This window comes from Paramormyrops kingsleyae, chromosome 19, assembly GCF_048594095.1.
Source record: "Paramormyrops kingsleyae isolate MSU_618 chromosome 19, PKINGS_0.4, whole genome shotgun sequence".
Taxonomy (NCBI): Eukaryota; Metazoa; Chordata; class Actinopteri; order Osteoglossiformes; family Mormyridae; genus Paramormyrops; species Paramormyrops kingsleyae.
Window position 1 is genome coordinate 12,810,344 of NC_132815.1, and position 17,765 is coordinate 12,828,108.

At 43.6% G+C, this 17,765-nt stretch overlaps 2 protein-coding genes across 4 annotated transcripts in view; both read left to right on the top strand.

Annotated features, from left to right (window-relative positions):
• Positions 1-802: 802 nt before the first annotated feature.
• On the top strand, positions 803-13,038 carry LOC111841261 (protein GREB1-like). Of its 2 annotated transcripts, XM_023806873.2 has the most exons (9): positions 803-971; positions 4,100-4,229; positions 4,866-5,022; positions 6,034-6,141; positions 6,434-6,610; positions 11,064-11,258; positions 11,535-11,624; positions 12,476-12,575; positions 12,659-13,038. In XM_023806873.2, exons 3-8 carry the CDS (start codon positions 4,866-4,868, stop codon positions 12,538-12,540), a joined length of 792 nt encoding a protein of 263 aa, XP_023662641.1. In that variant the 5' UTR covers positions 803-971; positions 4,100-4,229; the 3' UTR covers positions 12,541-12,575; positions 12,659-13,038. The 2 variants fall into 2 exon arrangements, with proteins under 2 accessions (XP_023662641.1, XP_023662640.1); XM_023806872.2 differs by lacking the exon at positions 4,100-4,229.
• A 2,354-nt stretch (positions 13,039-15,392) lies between these two features.
• Positions 15,393-17,765, top strand: part of LOC111841284 (phosphatidate phosphatase LPIN1) — a 29,081-nt gene continuing 26,708 nt past the window's right edge. For both annotated transcript variants that reach the window (XM_023806915.2, XM_072702491.1), the window contains exon 1: positions 15,393-15,721. In XM_023806915.2, coding sequence (XP_023662683.2) covers positions 15,653-15,721 — 69 coding nt within the window. In that variant the 5' untranslated portion in view covers positions 15,393-15,652. The remainder of the gene's footprint in view (positions 15,722-17,765) is intronic.

Genomic DNA, 17,765 nt, shown 5'->3' on the forward strand with positions numbered 1-17,765 from the left:
GCCGCCCGTTATTATTAATTTGCGTTAATGCAACTTACATTTTGTTTGCAATAATTAGAGATACAGATTTAATAACAACTCACTTCAGTTGTCTATAATCCAGATCGTACGAATTAGGCTAATTGAAATTACTAAATAAAACTTTACATTTTTGCACCAAACTAAGAATTAGGGTTCTCTTTTCAGGCTATACAGATAAATGTATTAAATAAATATTATAAACAATTGCACTAATTCACATTAGTTGGTGATGGAAATGGGTTTTATCTTCACAAGTTTTTGAAAATCAAGTTTTTGAAAATCATCCGTCAATCCATCTTCCAACCATCCAGGGCGCGGGATTTAGATAATTAGCCCTATTTACGATTATGTATCACCAGATATATTACCGCATGTTTTACTTGAACAACTGCCCATATCTCAAATTTCGTTACGAGAACGACAGGTGGCAGGTAGTAGAATTGAACAGTGAAAAACAAACCAGAAGCAGCCCCCTTGGGTCCGATTTTGTGTAGTTTATTATAAGGTTTTATTGTTCGTATTTTTGATGAGGCAAAAATTGCATTTATCCTACAGCCAGTGGGTAAGAAGTCGCGTCACCTGAGAGCCCATTATCCACACGCTGTCCAGTTTATTTTTCCAGATAATAGGCCCGCAATCTGACTCATCGGCCCACTCGCAGCGTGTCTCTTTCAGCCCTTAGCCAAAATAGGACAGAAAAAAACGAAGCGATACTCCCAGTCCAACAATTTTCCAGCGTGGGGGGGTTCACAGTTGTAAATATGAGTAAAGAAAAAAAAAAACGCGGCCGTCATATTCAGGTTAATGTAAGTGCAAGTTTACAGCACGTCCTGTCTCGGTGAGATCACGGAGACGAGGAGGTACAGGGCGATATATCTGTCCGGCTTCTGAAAGCTGAATTCAGTCGCAGCTGCCGGAGGGTAACAGGAGTCCGCTTTACTGAAGCAGGGGTAAGGCGTCAGCGCTTCTCAATCAACCTTTATTCTCTCACGGCTTTTATTCCTTTCAAAAGTGTATCGTCAGTTAATACCATTGCACAAATAAACAGAAACAGTCAACAAGTTAACATCATAGGTATGCAGGGGTCTGTTGCTCATTCGTAATGCGATGCAATCAGGTTTTCTTTTTTTTTTATAAATTTCATAATTAAGCTGAAATACTCCTGCGCTGATTTTACCCGTCGGTAGGGGAGTATCTAGCTATAGAAAAGATCAGGGGGTAAGTCAAGTTTACCTGGGGCTTGACTTTTTTTTTAAGTAGGATTGGCATCGGGGCTGAAATACTCGGGGCTATAGCCTGAGAGATCGGACCTAACGATGCCGAAGCCCGTCATTACAATATTAAAGTGTCGCTGTCTTGTTAGATGTTTCTTGGTTTTTAAAAGTACTTTTTTGTTAGAATTTCACTAATAATATAAACGCCTCGAATAATCAAACATGAATAATATTCATTTACCTGTATAGTCACGCCCAGTGCGGCCACCTTTACCTGCTTGGGTAGATCATGGGGACTTTGTTCTCCTTTTGTGACGTAATGCGTGTCCAGATCGTACTGTGCTATTGTTATTTTGTGATTCCTTTGTTCTGTGTTCTAAATGATCACTTTGCGATCTTTGTGTGATTCGCTGTTTTTATTTTCTCCCTGCTAACCTTACCTGTCCTTCGAAGTACTGCTTGTGTTTTGACAGCGGATTTTTGATTATGATATATTATTATTGAAATAAACCGTGCGCGTTATACCGACGTTTTAAAAATATATTTACCTCAGAAAGGAAAAGGGGTATTTTTAGGTGGGATACTGAGTAGTGCTGTTACCTCATGTTACCGGAGTTTGGGTTTTGAATCCCATCCCTGCTGTTGATGTCTGAATCTTGCATATTCTCCCTGTGTTACCTGGGTTTCCATTTGCAGTCCAAAGACAAGCACAACGGCTAATTGATGTCTCTGAATTGTGTGTAATGTGCCGTCCCTTTAAGGGTGTGCGCGTGTGTGTGTGTGTGTGTGTGTGTGATTGCCTGCCCTCTGTCCTTGCCGCCTGGTACAGCCTGGCCCCTAACCATCAATTTATTACATATGACATTCAGCTTTGTTCCTGATAAATTAACCTAAAACATTTTGTGTGTGTGTTGAAGTTGTGTGTGTGTTGTGTGTATATATATATCTAGCTCATCTTCACCTCAGTCACTATCACTATGAGTTCCAATGTTGCAACCTGGGACGACCATGCCTGAGCAGAAATCCTGGGGTCCTCGCCCTGGTTCATTACATTGTACAGCCTGGCACCTCCCTGTCATTAAGTGTCACTCAGGAGGGGACACCATGAAACGGCCTCATCTCCCAGCACATCAGGCACCGAGAAGAGCAGTGTTTACTCTTCCCTTAGCTGTGGTGTCTGTGCTCTTCGTTCTGTCTGCCACTGACAGTTTTCATGGACGCACACACTGGATTCCAGTCAGTTGATCAATCAAGTATAATTCAGTGTTTTTTTCCAGCCACGCTGGAGAGGGAGTTTTTCTTTCCCAGAAAGAAACACAGAAAAAGAACTATTACCTTATGAAGAATAGTCCATCCATCTTTGAAATGGTTATCCTGGAGTCTGTCACAGGGCACATGTATACACACACTGTGGGTAATTTGGAGGTACAAGTTTCTGTGGCCCACAGGAGAAAACCCAGGTCCCATGGGGAGACCCTGCAAACTCCACACACACGGTGGGGGCAAGAATCGGACCCTCATCCCTGGAGGTATGAGGCAGCAGTAGTCCCAAGAAGCCTCTATACTCCATACTCCAGCCAGCTGTAATCGAGTACGGTTAAGGCAAAACAATGGAGTAGTACTCCAGGAAAATAATTGATTAATACTCTGGGAAAATCATGTCTTAAGAAAGTAACAAACACAGTGATGATGGGTGACAGCAGGGAGGGAGGGAGACACTAAGGTCCAGTGGTCCCGCTGTTCAAAGGAGGGGACTGAGAGAGGACCAAGTACTGTGTCACTGCGTCGGATCCAGTGGATGCTCTGTTAGCTTGGGGCAAGGTGGCCTGAGCAGAAAACAGAAAGGTGAAAAAACAGAAATGCACAGGACCAAGTCAGTGGATATGGTGGAGAGAGTGAAGAACCATAGTTATAAGATCTGATCCAGAACTTGGCGCCCAATAAGACTGAAGCTCAGCACTGCTGGTTACTGCTGTAATTGCCCCTTGTATGTCGGTATTATGACTTGCACCTCATGGAACGGCACGGTGGCTCAGTGTTTAGTGCTGCTGCTTCACACCTCTGTGGCTGGGGGTCTGAATCCTGCCCCCAGTGCCGTGTGGGCAGAGTTTGGACATTCTCCCAGTGTTCATGGACTTTCCCCCTGCAGTGGTTAGATTTAACATGGTGTCTCTGAGTTTCCCAATGTGAGTCCCCTGCAGTGGACTGGCATCCCATCCAGGTTGTTCACCCACTGTGTGCCCCATAGTATCTGGCATAGGCTCCAAGCCCACCGTGACTCTGTACTGACAAGCAGTGGCTTTGTAGGTCTAGTCCGTAAAATCCTGATCACACAAGCTGTCTTTCAGTGACAGGCGGATGGCATTTCTGAGGAAGTTTACTAGCTGGGTAGACAAGCTACTCATTACAAAAAAAAAACAAACTCAAATTTCTCTCATCATGTCATATTTTATGTTTTTAAAAATGGAGAATAATATTCTTCGTACATGAATTTTCTTTATTTTAGCTACACAGTGGTGCACAAAGACAAACCAGGATTTTTTTTTCACCACTGAAGTGGAAAACACAAATAATATTTTAATAGCTACAGGGAGTGACTCGATCGCCTGCAGTGGTACTGAAGTGTGATTCATTTCCATTTATATAGAAATGACAGAATCCAGGAGCGATTGTATTTCTCCAGGTCGAACTGCCCTGACATTCAATATTGTTTCTTGAGTCTTCAGACTGGATACCTTGCAGAAACACAGCAGATTCCAGGAAAAATGGAAGCAGTAATGGTCTCACTCAGTGCAAGGGGGACGTGGCATGTCGGGGAAATGAATAATTAGGTCCCTTGACTGTGTTGTGTCCTTCTGCCGCAGCCCAGAAACACACAATGTTTTCTGGAGACTGAACGAGAGGGCGTTCATCCTGTGATGTTCCTGCAGACTGAACGGACCGGCCTGTGCTGGATTTTTGAAAGCAGAACTCCAAGGATGTTCAGAATATGATGTATGGCTCTCATGCTTGGTGAACTTTGAATAATTTGCAGCTTTACCACAGTGATGAAATCGTAAACTGTCTTCATAAACGTCATAAAATGCCTCGTAAACTTCATGGATCACATTTACGTGTAGGACATGTCTTTCTTGGTGCTACATTCTCTTTACATCCTTTTTCTGTAACCGCTTAAACAATCGTGGCGAGCCCGCAGAAGCACAGAGCAAGAGGCAGGGTCATCACAGTCCAAAACACTGCAGGCATGTTTTAGATACACCCAGTGGTTGAATTGTAAAAACATTTCAAGGGTGATAGTGGGGGTGAAATATCTGCAAGGCTGGGGAGACAATCGTGCAGTACGAATTAAACTGTGTTTCAGTCTGGTGTGGACCAGATTCTCCCTGCTGAGAGCCCTTCATAATGTTACCTGCACGTGAGTGAAATTACACAGAACAATTTAGGGTGGGGGTATGTATTTGGACTGGCAGTGGAAATGCAGTGGAACATGCAGACCCCACATAGACAAGCCAGTTCAGGGTCCACAGTGAGGCCACAGCACTACCTACCGCACCACTGAGCCACTAAACCTACTTTTTTTGGAATTATTACTTATTAACTCATATTAAAATGTTGAATTCTTGGAGGAAGATGGGAAACTCAAATGTGGGGCAGCTGAAGGGGACGCGGTTTGACGAAGCTCTGCACAGCTCCATCATGGAGCTGCTCCTCTCTGATGGCCCAGCATCCAGACCGGTCTTCACTCAGCTCTACCTGGAGGCTGGAGGGCTGCATCATCAACAGGAAGGTCTCACTCACTGATTCATAATGTCTGGCCTTTTTCATAAAGTCTTCTTTGCATGTTAAGTGCAGGGCTTGGAGCTGAAGTTAGGGGTTTTGCAGGACACACACACAATCGCAAACTATGGACAGTTCAGAAACATCATATCACTTAATTGCATGTTTTTAGACTGTGAGGGACGAGCACCCAGATGATTTAGATCATGGGTACTGCTGGACCTCTTTTACTGGCACACGTACCCCAATATTGATCTGCTGTGCTCCAGTAAAGTCTCTTGCTTGAGTCTTAACAAGCTCCAAGCTCTGACAATGGATTAATTTAAATTGACGATAATGGGAAAAGAATGGATGCTTTTCTTCAAATCCACAATGTCAAAGCAATGCAGTTTAACCCAGAAAACAAGCTGAGGCGTGCACCTTGCGGTCCAGGTCTGTACACCGCAACACACACGTTACTGTCCATGCACACCAGTGTGCATGTCATAGCCAGTGCACTATGGTGCACACATTACTGTCCGTGCACGCCAGTGTGCATGTCGTAGCCGGTGCACTATGGTGCACACATTACTGTCCGTGCACGCCAGTGTGCGTGTCGTAGCCGGTGCACTATGGTGCACACATTACTGTCCGTGCACGCTAGTGTGCATATTGTAGCCGGTGCACTGCAGCACACACAAGCAGCAATCTGTGTATCAGTGCATGAAACATGAATCAGAATCAAGGAAAGATAACACCACAGGACTAAAGTAAGTTTTTAAATAATACTGATTATCTTCTTTGATTGAGAAGTGATAACACGATAGTATATCACATTTCATACATGCAGCAGGCAATGTCTGTGGGAGCCAAAGTGATCGCTAAACCCCCACAGGGTGATTTCAGTAATGGGGGGTCTGTACTCCAGTAGAGCTTTGTGTCTAGCGATGTCCCTGATTTAGATCGTAGGATTGCAGTATTGCCCACACTGGATGCAGCATGTGTTGGGAAGAAAGTAACCGATGTTCATTTCTACTGTCAGCTGAATCTGAGGATAAAGAAGGAGAGGAAGACGAATGTTTCACGCTCAAAACGCCCTCCATCCCGCGGCACCTGAAGCCCTCGCCAGAAGGTCACTGCACCACAGATGGTGAGACGGCTTTATTAGACATTCTTCCCACGTGGAACCGGGAAAACACAGTTTTCACATCTATATCCCTTTATATAAAGAGTACAGAAAGCGGCCGTGTGCAAAGAATGCCTTTATTGTCATCGTACAGGTAGCAAATAAAAGGAAATTCCAATCTTTGCACATCCCATTTTGTGCTCCTATGAGACACACACACACATACAGGTGAGAGCAAAATGTGGGTCAGAGCACAGGGTCGGGCATCGTGTAAGGGCCCAGTGGCGATGTGGTTAAACTGCGGGTATTTCTGCAGGTTTCTGCCAGTCAGGAAAGGACCTGCGACTGGCTTCCATCAGCACCAGCTCCTTGGACACTCCGGCCGGGTTTCTCCTAGTGGGAGTCAAGTCCCCTGTTCTACTGGACGACACTCTGGTCTGCGCTGTGGACCGCAGGTTTATTCCAGATGAAACCGGACAGAACGCACTCCTAGGTCTGTTTTGCGGCCACTTCTTGTGCAGTAAAATAACTCGGAAAGTTTCAGCTGTGTTTTCTTAGATGTACGTCTATCTTCCAACCACTTATCATTTGACAGTATTGATTATAAGTGGGCTTTCAATTTGTCCTAGACAGCACAGGCAGGGGCACACCAGGGTGCCCTCACACACTGTGGGCAATCTGGAGATGCCAGTTAGTCTAACTGCATGTTTTTGGGTTGTGGTTCATACCTGAAGGAAGCCCACACGAAGGTGTCAGAACAAAGGCGGTGATTAGCCATGGTCTTTGCCTGGATAAGTTAGTCTAAAAATACAAGAACAGGTGGAAGTGTACATTTAAATTGTTTTAATCAGCTAGGCCTGCCCCCTGGGGTTACTGGATCGCCTTGGTTTTTCACCGAGGGACTCAGGATATGCTCATGGGTCATCTCTAAGGCAGGTGCTATAGATAAAATCGTCGGAATTGACGTCATTTTGATAATATATGGTGCGTTCGATTATTTCTCTCCAAGTCGGAACTCGGATGAAAACGTCACGAAACGTCACGAAAAACATCACTTCCCGTCGGAAACACGCCCCTTTTATGACGTTGAAGTCGGATAATGGTGCGTTCGATTATTTCTCTCCAAGTCGGAACTCGGATGAAAACGTCACGATACGTCACGAAAAACATCACTTCCCGTCGGAAACACGCCCCTTTTATGACGTTGAAGTCGGATAAGATTTTGTTGCCCGAGTTGCCCTTGTGACGTAATTTCAACATGGCGACTTGGTTTGTTTGTAGTTTATTTACTGTTCGAAAAAAGAATATCGCTATGAATGTACTAAAATATTTTATAAAGCTTTTAATGTGGTTTGACTAGTTCGTGTTTCTTGTTTGTCTCTCGGAAAAATCTAAATTTCTCCATTTTCTTCATTTGTAAAACTCCAAATCTGCTAAAATATAAAGCAACAACACACAGCAACGTGTTCATGGAGGCAGCCATGTTTGTTCCGAGATGTGGGTAGCTCGAACGGGAGATTGTCGGACGTGATGTCACTCAACTCGGAATTTCCGAGTTCCGAGAGAAAAACGAACGCACCAATAATGTCGTATGATGCGTCATCAACGCCGCGATCACCGTTTCGTCGCATCTCCTGTTCACCGTGAAATTGTTCTGATCCCACCCGCTGGCCTTGATTGGCTGACATAAATGTGACGCCACGGAAGTAGTACTACGTAGTAATCGGAATGCTTTGTACCGCACCGAGCGTATTTTGTTGATAGTAAATGTCGTCTGTGTAATGTTTGCTGTGGTATGCGTGTGTTTCGTTAACGTTTGTATTGTTGGTTTCCCTGTTTGTGTCACTGCTAGTATTAAACCAACGGTGATTGTTAATAAAGAAACTTAAGTTTTAAAAGAGCTGTCATCTCCCAGGGTTGCCAACTGTCACGGCTACAGATTATTTACAAGGTAATAAAACTGTTACATACATGTACATCCGTGTGCATGTGTGTGCAGACTTGTATGTGGCAGCCAGCTGACCAAAGTTGGCAATCCTGCATCTCCATTATTAAAATTACTCAAGCGTTCGTTCTCAATACGTTTTCTTTCGCTCTCCGTGTGGGTTTGCTGCATCCAAGACGTCCTGCACCCTCGAAGGTTGTGCCGTGATAGAACAAACAAGGCTGCTGCATCATTTTAAGTACGCGACAGATTGTTCTTGCTGACGTGTTCGATTTCGTTTTGTCCGGATGTCGTTTGAAGTGTACGGCAAGCCAAAAGTAAATCCATGCGGTATGAAACATAAAAAGGAGGCTGTTTTATTTCTGTATTAGGGTTGTAAATCTTTGGATTGTGATTATTTAAAGTGCGATTCGATGCATCAGCAATGTATTATTTCTACCACAATTCTATTCAAGTTTAATATTTTGATAACCTAAATTAAAAATTTTTGGAACTTTACAAAAATACAAACATGACTATGGGAATTTAAATGCACATTGTTAATGGAATAAAAAGAAAGTAGAATATAAATTTTTATTATTAAACAGGGAAAACACACCAGCCTGTATACGTTGTCAAAATAGCCAACTAGTAAAATGTACAGGGATGTGTGAATGTGTGAATGAATGTTTAACACTCTTTACAGTTTTGTAAATTGCCCTGTCATTAGTTTTGATTCCTCTTTGCGTTTATCTGAACATTGCCAACACTTATTTTCAAGACCAGCATAGTTTTCTGTTCTTTTAGCCTTTTTTCAAGGTTTGCTTTCAACAAAAGTAACTGATTCACATGCTCTGCAGTGAGTGCTTCTTTGTGCATTAACATGGCCTCCAGCCTCTTCTTAACATGGCCTCCAGCAGGACCCAACACTTGATCTGCACCTGGGATGCACAAATAATGTTTTGCAAAAGTGGAGAGCAAGGGGAGCTCAAACTCATACATTTTCTACCAAACCAAACAGGCACCATCCAACAATAGAGTGTCTCTCTCTCTGTATTTTCCACACTTCTTTCCTGGCCATGTCCTTGGAAGACTCAGGTCTCTGAAGCTGACTGCCAGAATTCATCACCAAACAGTTATTCTGTTGCTTTGGTTTTTGAAGGGGGAGCCTTGTCGTGCTCTTAATAAGGAGAGAATATTGAATATTTATGTTTGCTACACAAAACACCCCCAAATTGTAAATAGAAGAGATAGAAGATAACATAACTATTGTCACACCTGCCCCCTGTTTCACTAATCAGGTAACTCAGCCTGTTCTGGGCTGGTGGCAGTTAGACCCCATCTTTATTTAATTCATTGCTGTCACTCTTATACCATAAGGCTCAGTCAGCTCTCAGTCATCGCTATCACTCAGTGCATAGGGCTCAGTCGACTCTCAGTCATCGCTATCACTCAGTGCATAGGGCTCAGTCGACTCTCAGTCATCGCTATCACTCAGTGCATAGGGCTCAGTCGACTCTCAGTCATCGCTATCACTCAGTGCATAGGGCTCAGTCGGCTCTCAGTCATCGCCATCGCTCTTAGAGCATAGGGCTCAGTCAGCTGTCAGTCATCGCCATAGTCGGCTCTCAGTCATCGCCATCGTTCTTAGAGCATAGGGCTCAGTCATCGCCATCGCTCTTAGACCATAAGGCTCAGTCAGCTCTCAGTCATCGCTATCACTCAGTGCATAGGGCTCAGTCGGCTCTCAGTCATCGCCATCGCTCTTAGAGCATAGGGCTCAGTCAGCTGTCAGTCATCGCCATAGTCGATTCTCAGTCATCGCCATCGTTCTTAGAGTATAGGGCTCAGTCATCGCCATCGCTCTTAGACCATAGGGTTCTGTCAGCTTGCAGTCATCACCATCACTCTTACAGCATAGGGTTCAGTCAGTTCTCAGTCATTGTCATCGCTCTTAAAGTATAGGGCTCAGTCGGCTCTCAGTCAGAGGTTAGTTTTATGGGGTTAGATGGAGTAGGTCTATGTGCTTGTCAGTAGTCAAGGATTTTGTTTTGGGCATCTGGTTAGCCAGTTTTGCACTTTGAGACTCATGATCTTAGCATCCCACAGCTGGGACGCTGTACTGCTGGTGTCCTGTATTTAGGGGTTTCTACATGTGTGTCCTGGGTTTGTGTTTTTGCCACTTTTAGGCTCCCCGGTTCCTGGTCTGGGTTCTCCAGTCCTCTGCGTTTAAATCTGCTTTCTGGTCACCTCATCCTGGAGCCATCCATCCAGTCAGTGGCCCGAGTCCCCCTGCTTCCCTGTTTCCAGCAGTGTTGGGCCTGTTGGTTTCAGGGCCTGGGGATGTGATGGATGGATGGTCCAGGTTGAAGTGTTTTATCACAGACCTTGTTTATGAAAGCTAATAACAGCTTTTAACCAGGAAGCACTGAATCTGAGTTTAGACAATTATCTTCCAACCCAGATTAGAAGTTGGTTACACATTTTTAAGTTAGAAGTATGTGAGAGCGCACATCCCAAAAGTATGTTTAAGGAGAACTTTGTTACCTAAAATCGATTATACCCGATTCTGATATTACAGACTGATACAGTTGAATTGGCACCTTAATATTTTGTTCAACATGATTCTTCTATGCTTCTTCAGACCCCTATTAAATACTGTTATACTTTCAAATGAATATCATAGTTACTTAACAGCATATCCTGCTTTTTTCCCCTGAAAATTCTGAATCTAAAATAAATCAATTAAATTTTTTTATTGATGCACCATGATGGACAATCATCCCATCCAAGAAGTCCTGCCGTGTGCTCAGTGCTACCTGGGGTAGGCTCAAGTCTTCACTGTGACCTTGTACTGGATAAGTATTTATGGATGGATGGATTTTTTTGTTTCAGGTTTTTATGTAATGTAATTGTAGCGACTAACATAACACTCCTAGCACCCTAATATATGGTGACCTGTGTATCATCCCCATTTAGCTTCCCATTTCCAGCAGCTTCTCTGTCTGCCTCCGTTCTCCAGGTTTCCTTGGTAACTGCGTGGGCTGCGGACGGGGGGGCTTCCGCTACTTCACCGAGTTCTCCATCCACATCAACCTGAAGCCCAGCGGCCAGCCCATGAAGCAGAAGTACCTGCAGTGTCACCTCCACAGGGACGCGTGTGGGAGGCTGGTCACGGGCCCGCCCATCTGCTGGAGGACTGCGGGTCGGATGATGGGTACGGCTGCCGTGTGTGGGTGAACCAAGTGGGGGGGGCATAAAGCAGACGCAGGCCTGCTAATCAGAAGACCTAAGGTGCAGGCCCCTTGAGACCCAAGAGAGACCCCTTGGTACTACAGCAAGACTATAAGGTAGCTGGATAGGGACAAAGCAAGTCACAGCAGAGGGACGGGTTACAGTGTGTGTGCTCCCTGGCACCTCTGCATTGTTAGCAAAATGCCTGACGTGTTGAACTGCAGACAACCCACTATTTTCTGCCTGACCTTTCCTGAAGGGTGTTGCCCTGTTGTGGGCCATAGGAGAGACCCTACGGCCCTGCAACAAAGTTCACAGTTCAGTCCCAGCCTAAGGGATCCTGACCTGAGTAAGCCTTCCGTTCCAGCCCGCCTAATCGCCCCCCACCCACCCACCCTTATAATATAAACACGCCTCCTGTATCACTCAAATAAATGTGTAATTACACAGGTAAGGTTTTATCTAATGTGTAACTAAAGCCAGTAGAATTATTAAATTAAAATATATTTATAATAATATGAATAGAATAGTACTTTGGCAGCCCCACATAAATATTAGTGAATTTTTGCACATCCCATCTTGCAATCTGTGAGAGACACTCACACTTTTGAGGTGAGAGGACAGTGTCCTAATGCACCCCTGGAGCAGTTGGGGTTAAGGTCCTTGGTCAAGGGCCCAGCAGTGATATGATGACCAGTAAAATGTTATGAACCCACAACCTCCAGATGCAGGAACAGATACCGAACCCATGGGGTTATGCTCCAAATATTTACCTGTTTGGAGCTCTCCCAGTCCAAAGCTACCTGCTCATTGTCTTGAGTTGTGTGAATTTATTAAATTATGAAAACTGCGTCTTGTACAATATCAAGTGTGTGCAGTTTTAATAAGAGGGGCATTCTGGAAGCAGCTGAAATTATCAGCATTATAATTTATTTTATTATAATTATAATTATGATGATGGGATGGCAAAACAAGCAATATGCTTCAGCAGAGAATAGGGAAGCAGAACAAAAATCATACAGACGACCGGGACGATCTGACTAACCTTCTCTCAGATTAATCAGGGGACTTTTGTGAGGCGAGGTCACCTGACCATCCCAGCATCCACAGTGCCCCCCCATTGCATACACTATTACATAACAGCCTCATAGTGCCGTTGACATTGCAGTTAATTCTTTGATGGCATCCAAATGAATACAGGGCCCCCTAAAAAGAGGCACAAAGGCTGGCTGGCAGAGAGAGCCACGCCCGCCCCCTCCCCATGACGACCGTCTCCAGAGCCCCTCCCAGCGATGACGAGGTACGAAGCCCCGGCCACCGGTGCTGGCAGTGCAGCGGCACAGCTGATGCCGTCTCTTACTTCGCGTATCCTTTGGCTCTTAGGTCACGCTGAGCTCTCAGCTGAAACTCGAGCTCCCTGGACAGACAAGAAAGAGCATCACCGCGCAAAAGCTCCTGCACGCCAAGATCTAGATGAATCTCATTTCACAGGAGGAAAAGCTCCCTGACACCCCATACGTGTCGGTGTGATGGTTCAAAATCAGTCCAGGATCATTATTTCAAGTAAAGAAAAAACACACACATAAAGCATAGCTGTTGTTCAGTTCAGTTTAAGGTGGACACGCCATATTCAGTATGTTTGTTAGCCTTTGATTGGTGTTACTTAGACCTGCAACAATAAATACTTCACTGACAGAGGGGCTGGCTCACGTTTTATGTCATCAAACATTTGTCTGCTGCTCAGGGTCAGCTGTTGAACTGAACCAGTGTGAAATTCCTCTTAATTTTAAAGTAGATTTATTTTATTATAATAATAATAATAATAATAATAATATATTATATTTGTATTATATTAGTATACAATATGCCTGTACAAGCACTTGTGTCCAACAAGTCTAGTAAAGAGTATATTGAATTCCGTTTGAGTCTATTTCCAGTATCTGCCAGAATAATGGCATTGTGAATTCAGGACATCTGAATGTGTACAAATATTGAATTATTTACACTTGATATTACATAGTTAAATGAGTTAAATATCCTGTTTACAAGATGTTACCAGTATAATAGATGTGACTGCTTTCTTTGGTCTTCAAACTGTGGTTGTAATTACATCCAGACTGTTAAAGGCTGCACTGTAGGGACAAGGATGGACCGATAGGAGGATGAACAGGGATTCTTAATGTAGTCCGTCAACAAAGACGTGAATTTCTCCAGTTTTGATACATGATTTAGTCATTGAATGCTTTAATCCAGCACTAAGCGAAGACTCTAACGGAAATGTGTCCATGTGCGGATACTTACTTTCGCATATCCAGCATGATGACGCTGCGCAATAACCATTTACCAACAGTATTAAAGCGTGGCTTTACTCGAGGTTAGCCTTGGCACGAAGGCATTCCTTGTGCTGAAATTCTCACGAATCAGTTCGTTCGTGAGATGTTCTGCATAGGGTTGCCAGATTTGGTCAGCGGGCTGGTGTGGGATTTTCAATTCGAGACAGGTCTGCACACGTAGGTAAGAGTTTTGATACCCTGGAAATAGTCTATAAGGTTTGCAAACTACCCCAACGCTTTTGATGTAGCTAATTTTAGGTTTATACTGGAATATTATGGATTTTCTGTAAGATTTTTTAATCTTTTTTTTTTTTTTTTACAAGAACTGTAAATACAAAAAACAGACAATGAAGATTTCTTAATCGTGAGAGTCTGAAAGTGTAAAAGTGACGTCAGATGCGTGAGAGTTGGCAACCCTGCATGCATGACAGAAGGCTTCCATGTGCGACACTGAAATGTAAACTGAAATGCGTACAGTATGTCCTGTAGGTTCAAGAAGAATAACTTTTTCTATTTATTACAATAGACTCATGAAATTGTCTGCGAGTACTGGTGTAACACCAAAGTTACACGAAAGACAAAAATATAAAACGATTTATTTGCCTATATGAGGAATTAAAGATAAGTTGCATGTATACCTTTTTAGCGTATCAGTCCTGATGATAATCACATCTGTTTTGATGGCAATATGTTTTGCTTTTTAAAAATTCATATCCTTTGTATAAATTCAGTTTTTCTGACTGCTCCACAGTAGCACAAATAAACACAAAATTTGTACTTTTTAAATGTGCTTTTAGTGGTTAGTTATCAGTTAACAGTGTTGTTTTACGCTTTTATTAAACAGGTTGTAAGTAAACTAAGAAAGGTGCGTTGAAGTTTAACTATACGTATATACGTTTCCATACGTAAAATGTACCTGGCGATGAAAGCGTTTCTACTTACGATTTTGGATTCTACCTCCAATTCTTTTAACCATTAGAGGGCGCCAAACATCTACTGAGTTGCAAACAAACTCAGCCAAACTTTCACAGGCTTTTCAATCAAGAAATCCAATATTAGCAATAGTGAACCATGAAACACTGAAATTAAAAATCTCTTATCTCTGAAGAAAAGAGGGATGCATGAAACTCAATGAAGCTGTTTAGTAAAACAAGGGGCTTCATCAAAAATGGAATATTAATACAAAGAGCTATTGATGCTACCAATTTGATTAATTCATAACAGAGCCCATACCAGAGAAACTCAGAATTGTAGAAAATAAGTAATTAGATTTCACCAAAGAATCATTTCAGCAGTTATGCAAACATAAACTGAAGTGATTTTCAGTTACCAGTGAATCACTGGATTTATTCTGTATTATGAAGAAATTTTCCCCTCCATCCGTTATCAGTCACCACTTATGGTCATGATTCAGATCACTGATGCAACTGGGACTAGAATGTTACATTGCAGGCCCTGGCACACAAACACACATAATCACATATTGACAGGCTAGAGGTAATACTAGAGACACCTTTAACTTAATAACATTGCTTTGGAGACCAAGAGATGACTGCTGCACTCAGGAGAAACCCATGATAATGTGAGAAGGAGAGACAGGCACCAAGCCGACACAGCTGGGGACTCTGAGGCCACGGCTCCTGTTCTGTGAAATGCCACACTTAGTTTGGAGAGCCAAACGAGCAATCCGATATCTCGTCCATTGGGCTGACTCGAAATAACTGGTATTTTGGTCACGTAAACAACCAGAACTGGATGTTATTCTTCGTGATCCTCGGCTCTGACATGTGTTCGCATGTGTACTTGTATCGCTGTGCCTGCTTCGACGTATCACAAGGCGTGACCTCATTCGGATGTCTGAGGAGTCAGCAGCTCCACAGATGGAGCCCGTGCTGCAGATGCTCTCCAGTTTCTGCGTGGAACATCTCTCAAAGAACAGAGCCCATCGAATTACTAGGGGGAAAAGCCTGTACGCCCAGTCTCATCCCGTTTGTAGGAACAGTGGGAGACCGAGAGACCTCCGGTCCAAACACGCGATGGAATCATGATATCAGCTGAGCACTCAGAAGAGTTCTGTGATGGTGGGACCACCATTGAGTCCACCTGGTCCTGGGTAACGTTCATGCATTGATTTGGTCTTCTTCCAGGGAGGGCAGTCTTGCATGAGTCGGCTGGGTGGGAGACAACAGTGGAAGGGGGCTTATGGGAAATATTGCATGACAACAGCATGGATGGCAGCCCTTGGTGGGAGGAGGGAGACCAGAAAGAGCAGGAAAAGTATACATGTATACTTCTCGGTTTTGCTGCAGCCTTGATCTAGTGATGATGGACTGGGCATGAGTTGTTCTGCTGGTAATCACTGTGTAAGGCTTATGGCTTCTTTTACTCCATTGGTTGTTCAGTCATGAGGCCACACAACAAGTGGCTGAGGTGGCTTCCTTCAAACTGAGCTCAAGGGGTAATCAAGCTCAAGGTGCAATCAAGCTCTAGATGATTGCTTGACCACCGTCAGTGGTTGGGCTGTAAGTTCCAGTTTTTCTGTGCACAGACTCACCCTAGTAAAACCCTTCGGGGCAAAAACAAACAGGCAGAAGCTGAGTAAGAGGGCCGGCCATTCTGTGTGCAGTCCCTGCAGAATGATCCGGGGGGGGCAACAGGGCTGTGACGTGGGGAGGGGGATCAGATGTACTTTCTGGAGGAACGTGGCTCTTCAAGATCCTCGTGTATTTATGGAACGTCGGGCATACAGGATGCTAAAATTAACCACAGCGATATAACATGCTTGAAGTGTACAAATGTGGAAGGGCATGGAACACGGTGTGGATTCATTTATGCTTATATGTACAGTCCTGTTGATTGTAAGTTTAATTTATATACATGCCATTGCAGTTCTGAGAATGTTTGCCTAAACAGAGGCAAGATTAAATTTAGGCTAAGGTCTCTACATTCTGTCTGCTTTAGTTGCCAGTTTTTACACCTGCTCTGATACTTCAATATGATTAGGAGTCCATTCTACACTATTTTGGGCACCTATATTTCTGTGGTCCCTATAGGAGTAAGTTCAGTTCTCCAGAACATATAACGCCATAGGTTCAATGTGAACCCTCTGACCTGTATCTCAATAACAACATGCAGGCCACAGACAGGTAAACAAACATTCTGGCCTCCTGAGAAAGTCACGCTAAGGAGCGATATTGGCGGGGTTCCCGACAGCTACATCAGTAGTTGAATCATGCGATGGAATTGAGTGGAACCTGTAGGTTTACTCAGCACTCACGAGACTGTGAGTGATGTCACTTTTCACCCACGCCCATCATGTGACTCTCTCTGGCCACCAAACACGCCAATGAAATAAAACACAGAGGAACTGTCTACGTCACTACACATGTCCGTACATTCCAATGTGAGCAGGACACTAGCTTTGCCAGAATCCCAAACAATACCATTAGCTAGTGTGTAAGTATGGGTGTAACTCAGTGTTTAATCTCCGGGTCATGTGTTAATAGTCAAAAACAAAAGCTACCAAGACAAAAGCAGCCAAATCCAGCACTTCCAAGCTGGTCACCATTGTAAATGTTTCCCTAGGATACAATGTGCAGAAGTGCTGTGTCATTTCATCACATGACACTAATTTTTTGCCCTCAGACTGTGATTGGCTATATAAGCCCAACCCAGACAACACCTACCATTCAAAAGAAACAGCAATATACACAGCAAAAGGAAAATTTCAGAGTAAGATTATTCTTACATTTTAAAATAATACATCAGTAAATATAATTGATAAAAATGTATATATCCAAAAATTTCCACCTTAAAACTGGGCTCTGCTCATGTCATACTTCGTAGATTATTTGTGGTGTTCCATGATAATTGCTAGGTCTAAATGTCATACTCTACAGATCCTTAGATCTTACTATGACCAGCTAATCAGCAAAAGCTTGCAAGGTTTTGGCTGGTTACCCTCCAGAAGAGCAACATCTGCTAAGACAAAGTGCAGTCTGCCACTAAATTAACACCAAGATCTGACTCCCAATATCAGTTACACTGCCATTCTCACCAGAGGTTGTGCCAGACAGACATGTGGAAATCACATTCAGAGGCAGAAACTCTGTCAGCTGGTGACAAGCTGCTATCCTTTCCAAGCTGATTTCAGACTT

Bases quoted from the DNA above. Each gene is read 5' to 3' on its own strand.
- LOC111841261 (XM_023806873.2), top strand. From the start codon at position 4,866: ATGGGAAACTCAAATGTGGGGCAGCTGAAGGGGACGCGGTTTGACGAA. The intron at 5,023-6,033 runs GTCTCACTCACT...TTCTACTGTCAG, and splicing joins GCTGCATCATCAACAGGAAG to CTGAATCTGAGGATAAAGAA. The intron at 11,259-11,534 runs GTACGGCTGCCG...CCTTTCCTGAAG, and splicing joins GACTGCGGGTCGGATGATGG to GGTGTTGCCCTGTTGTGGGC.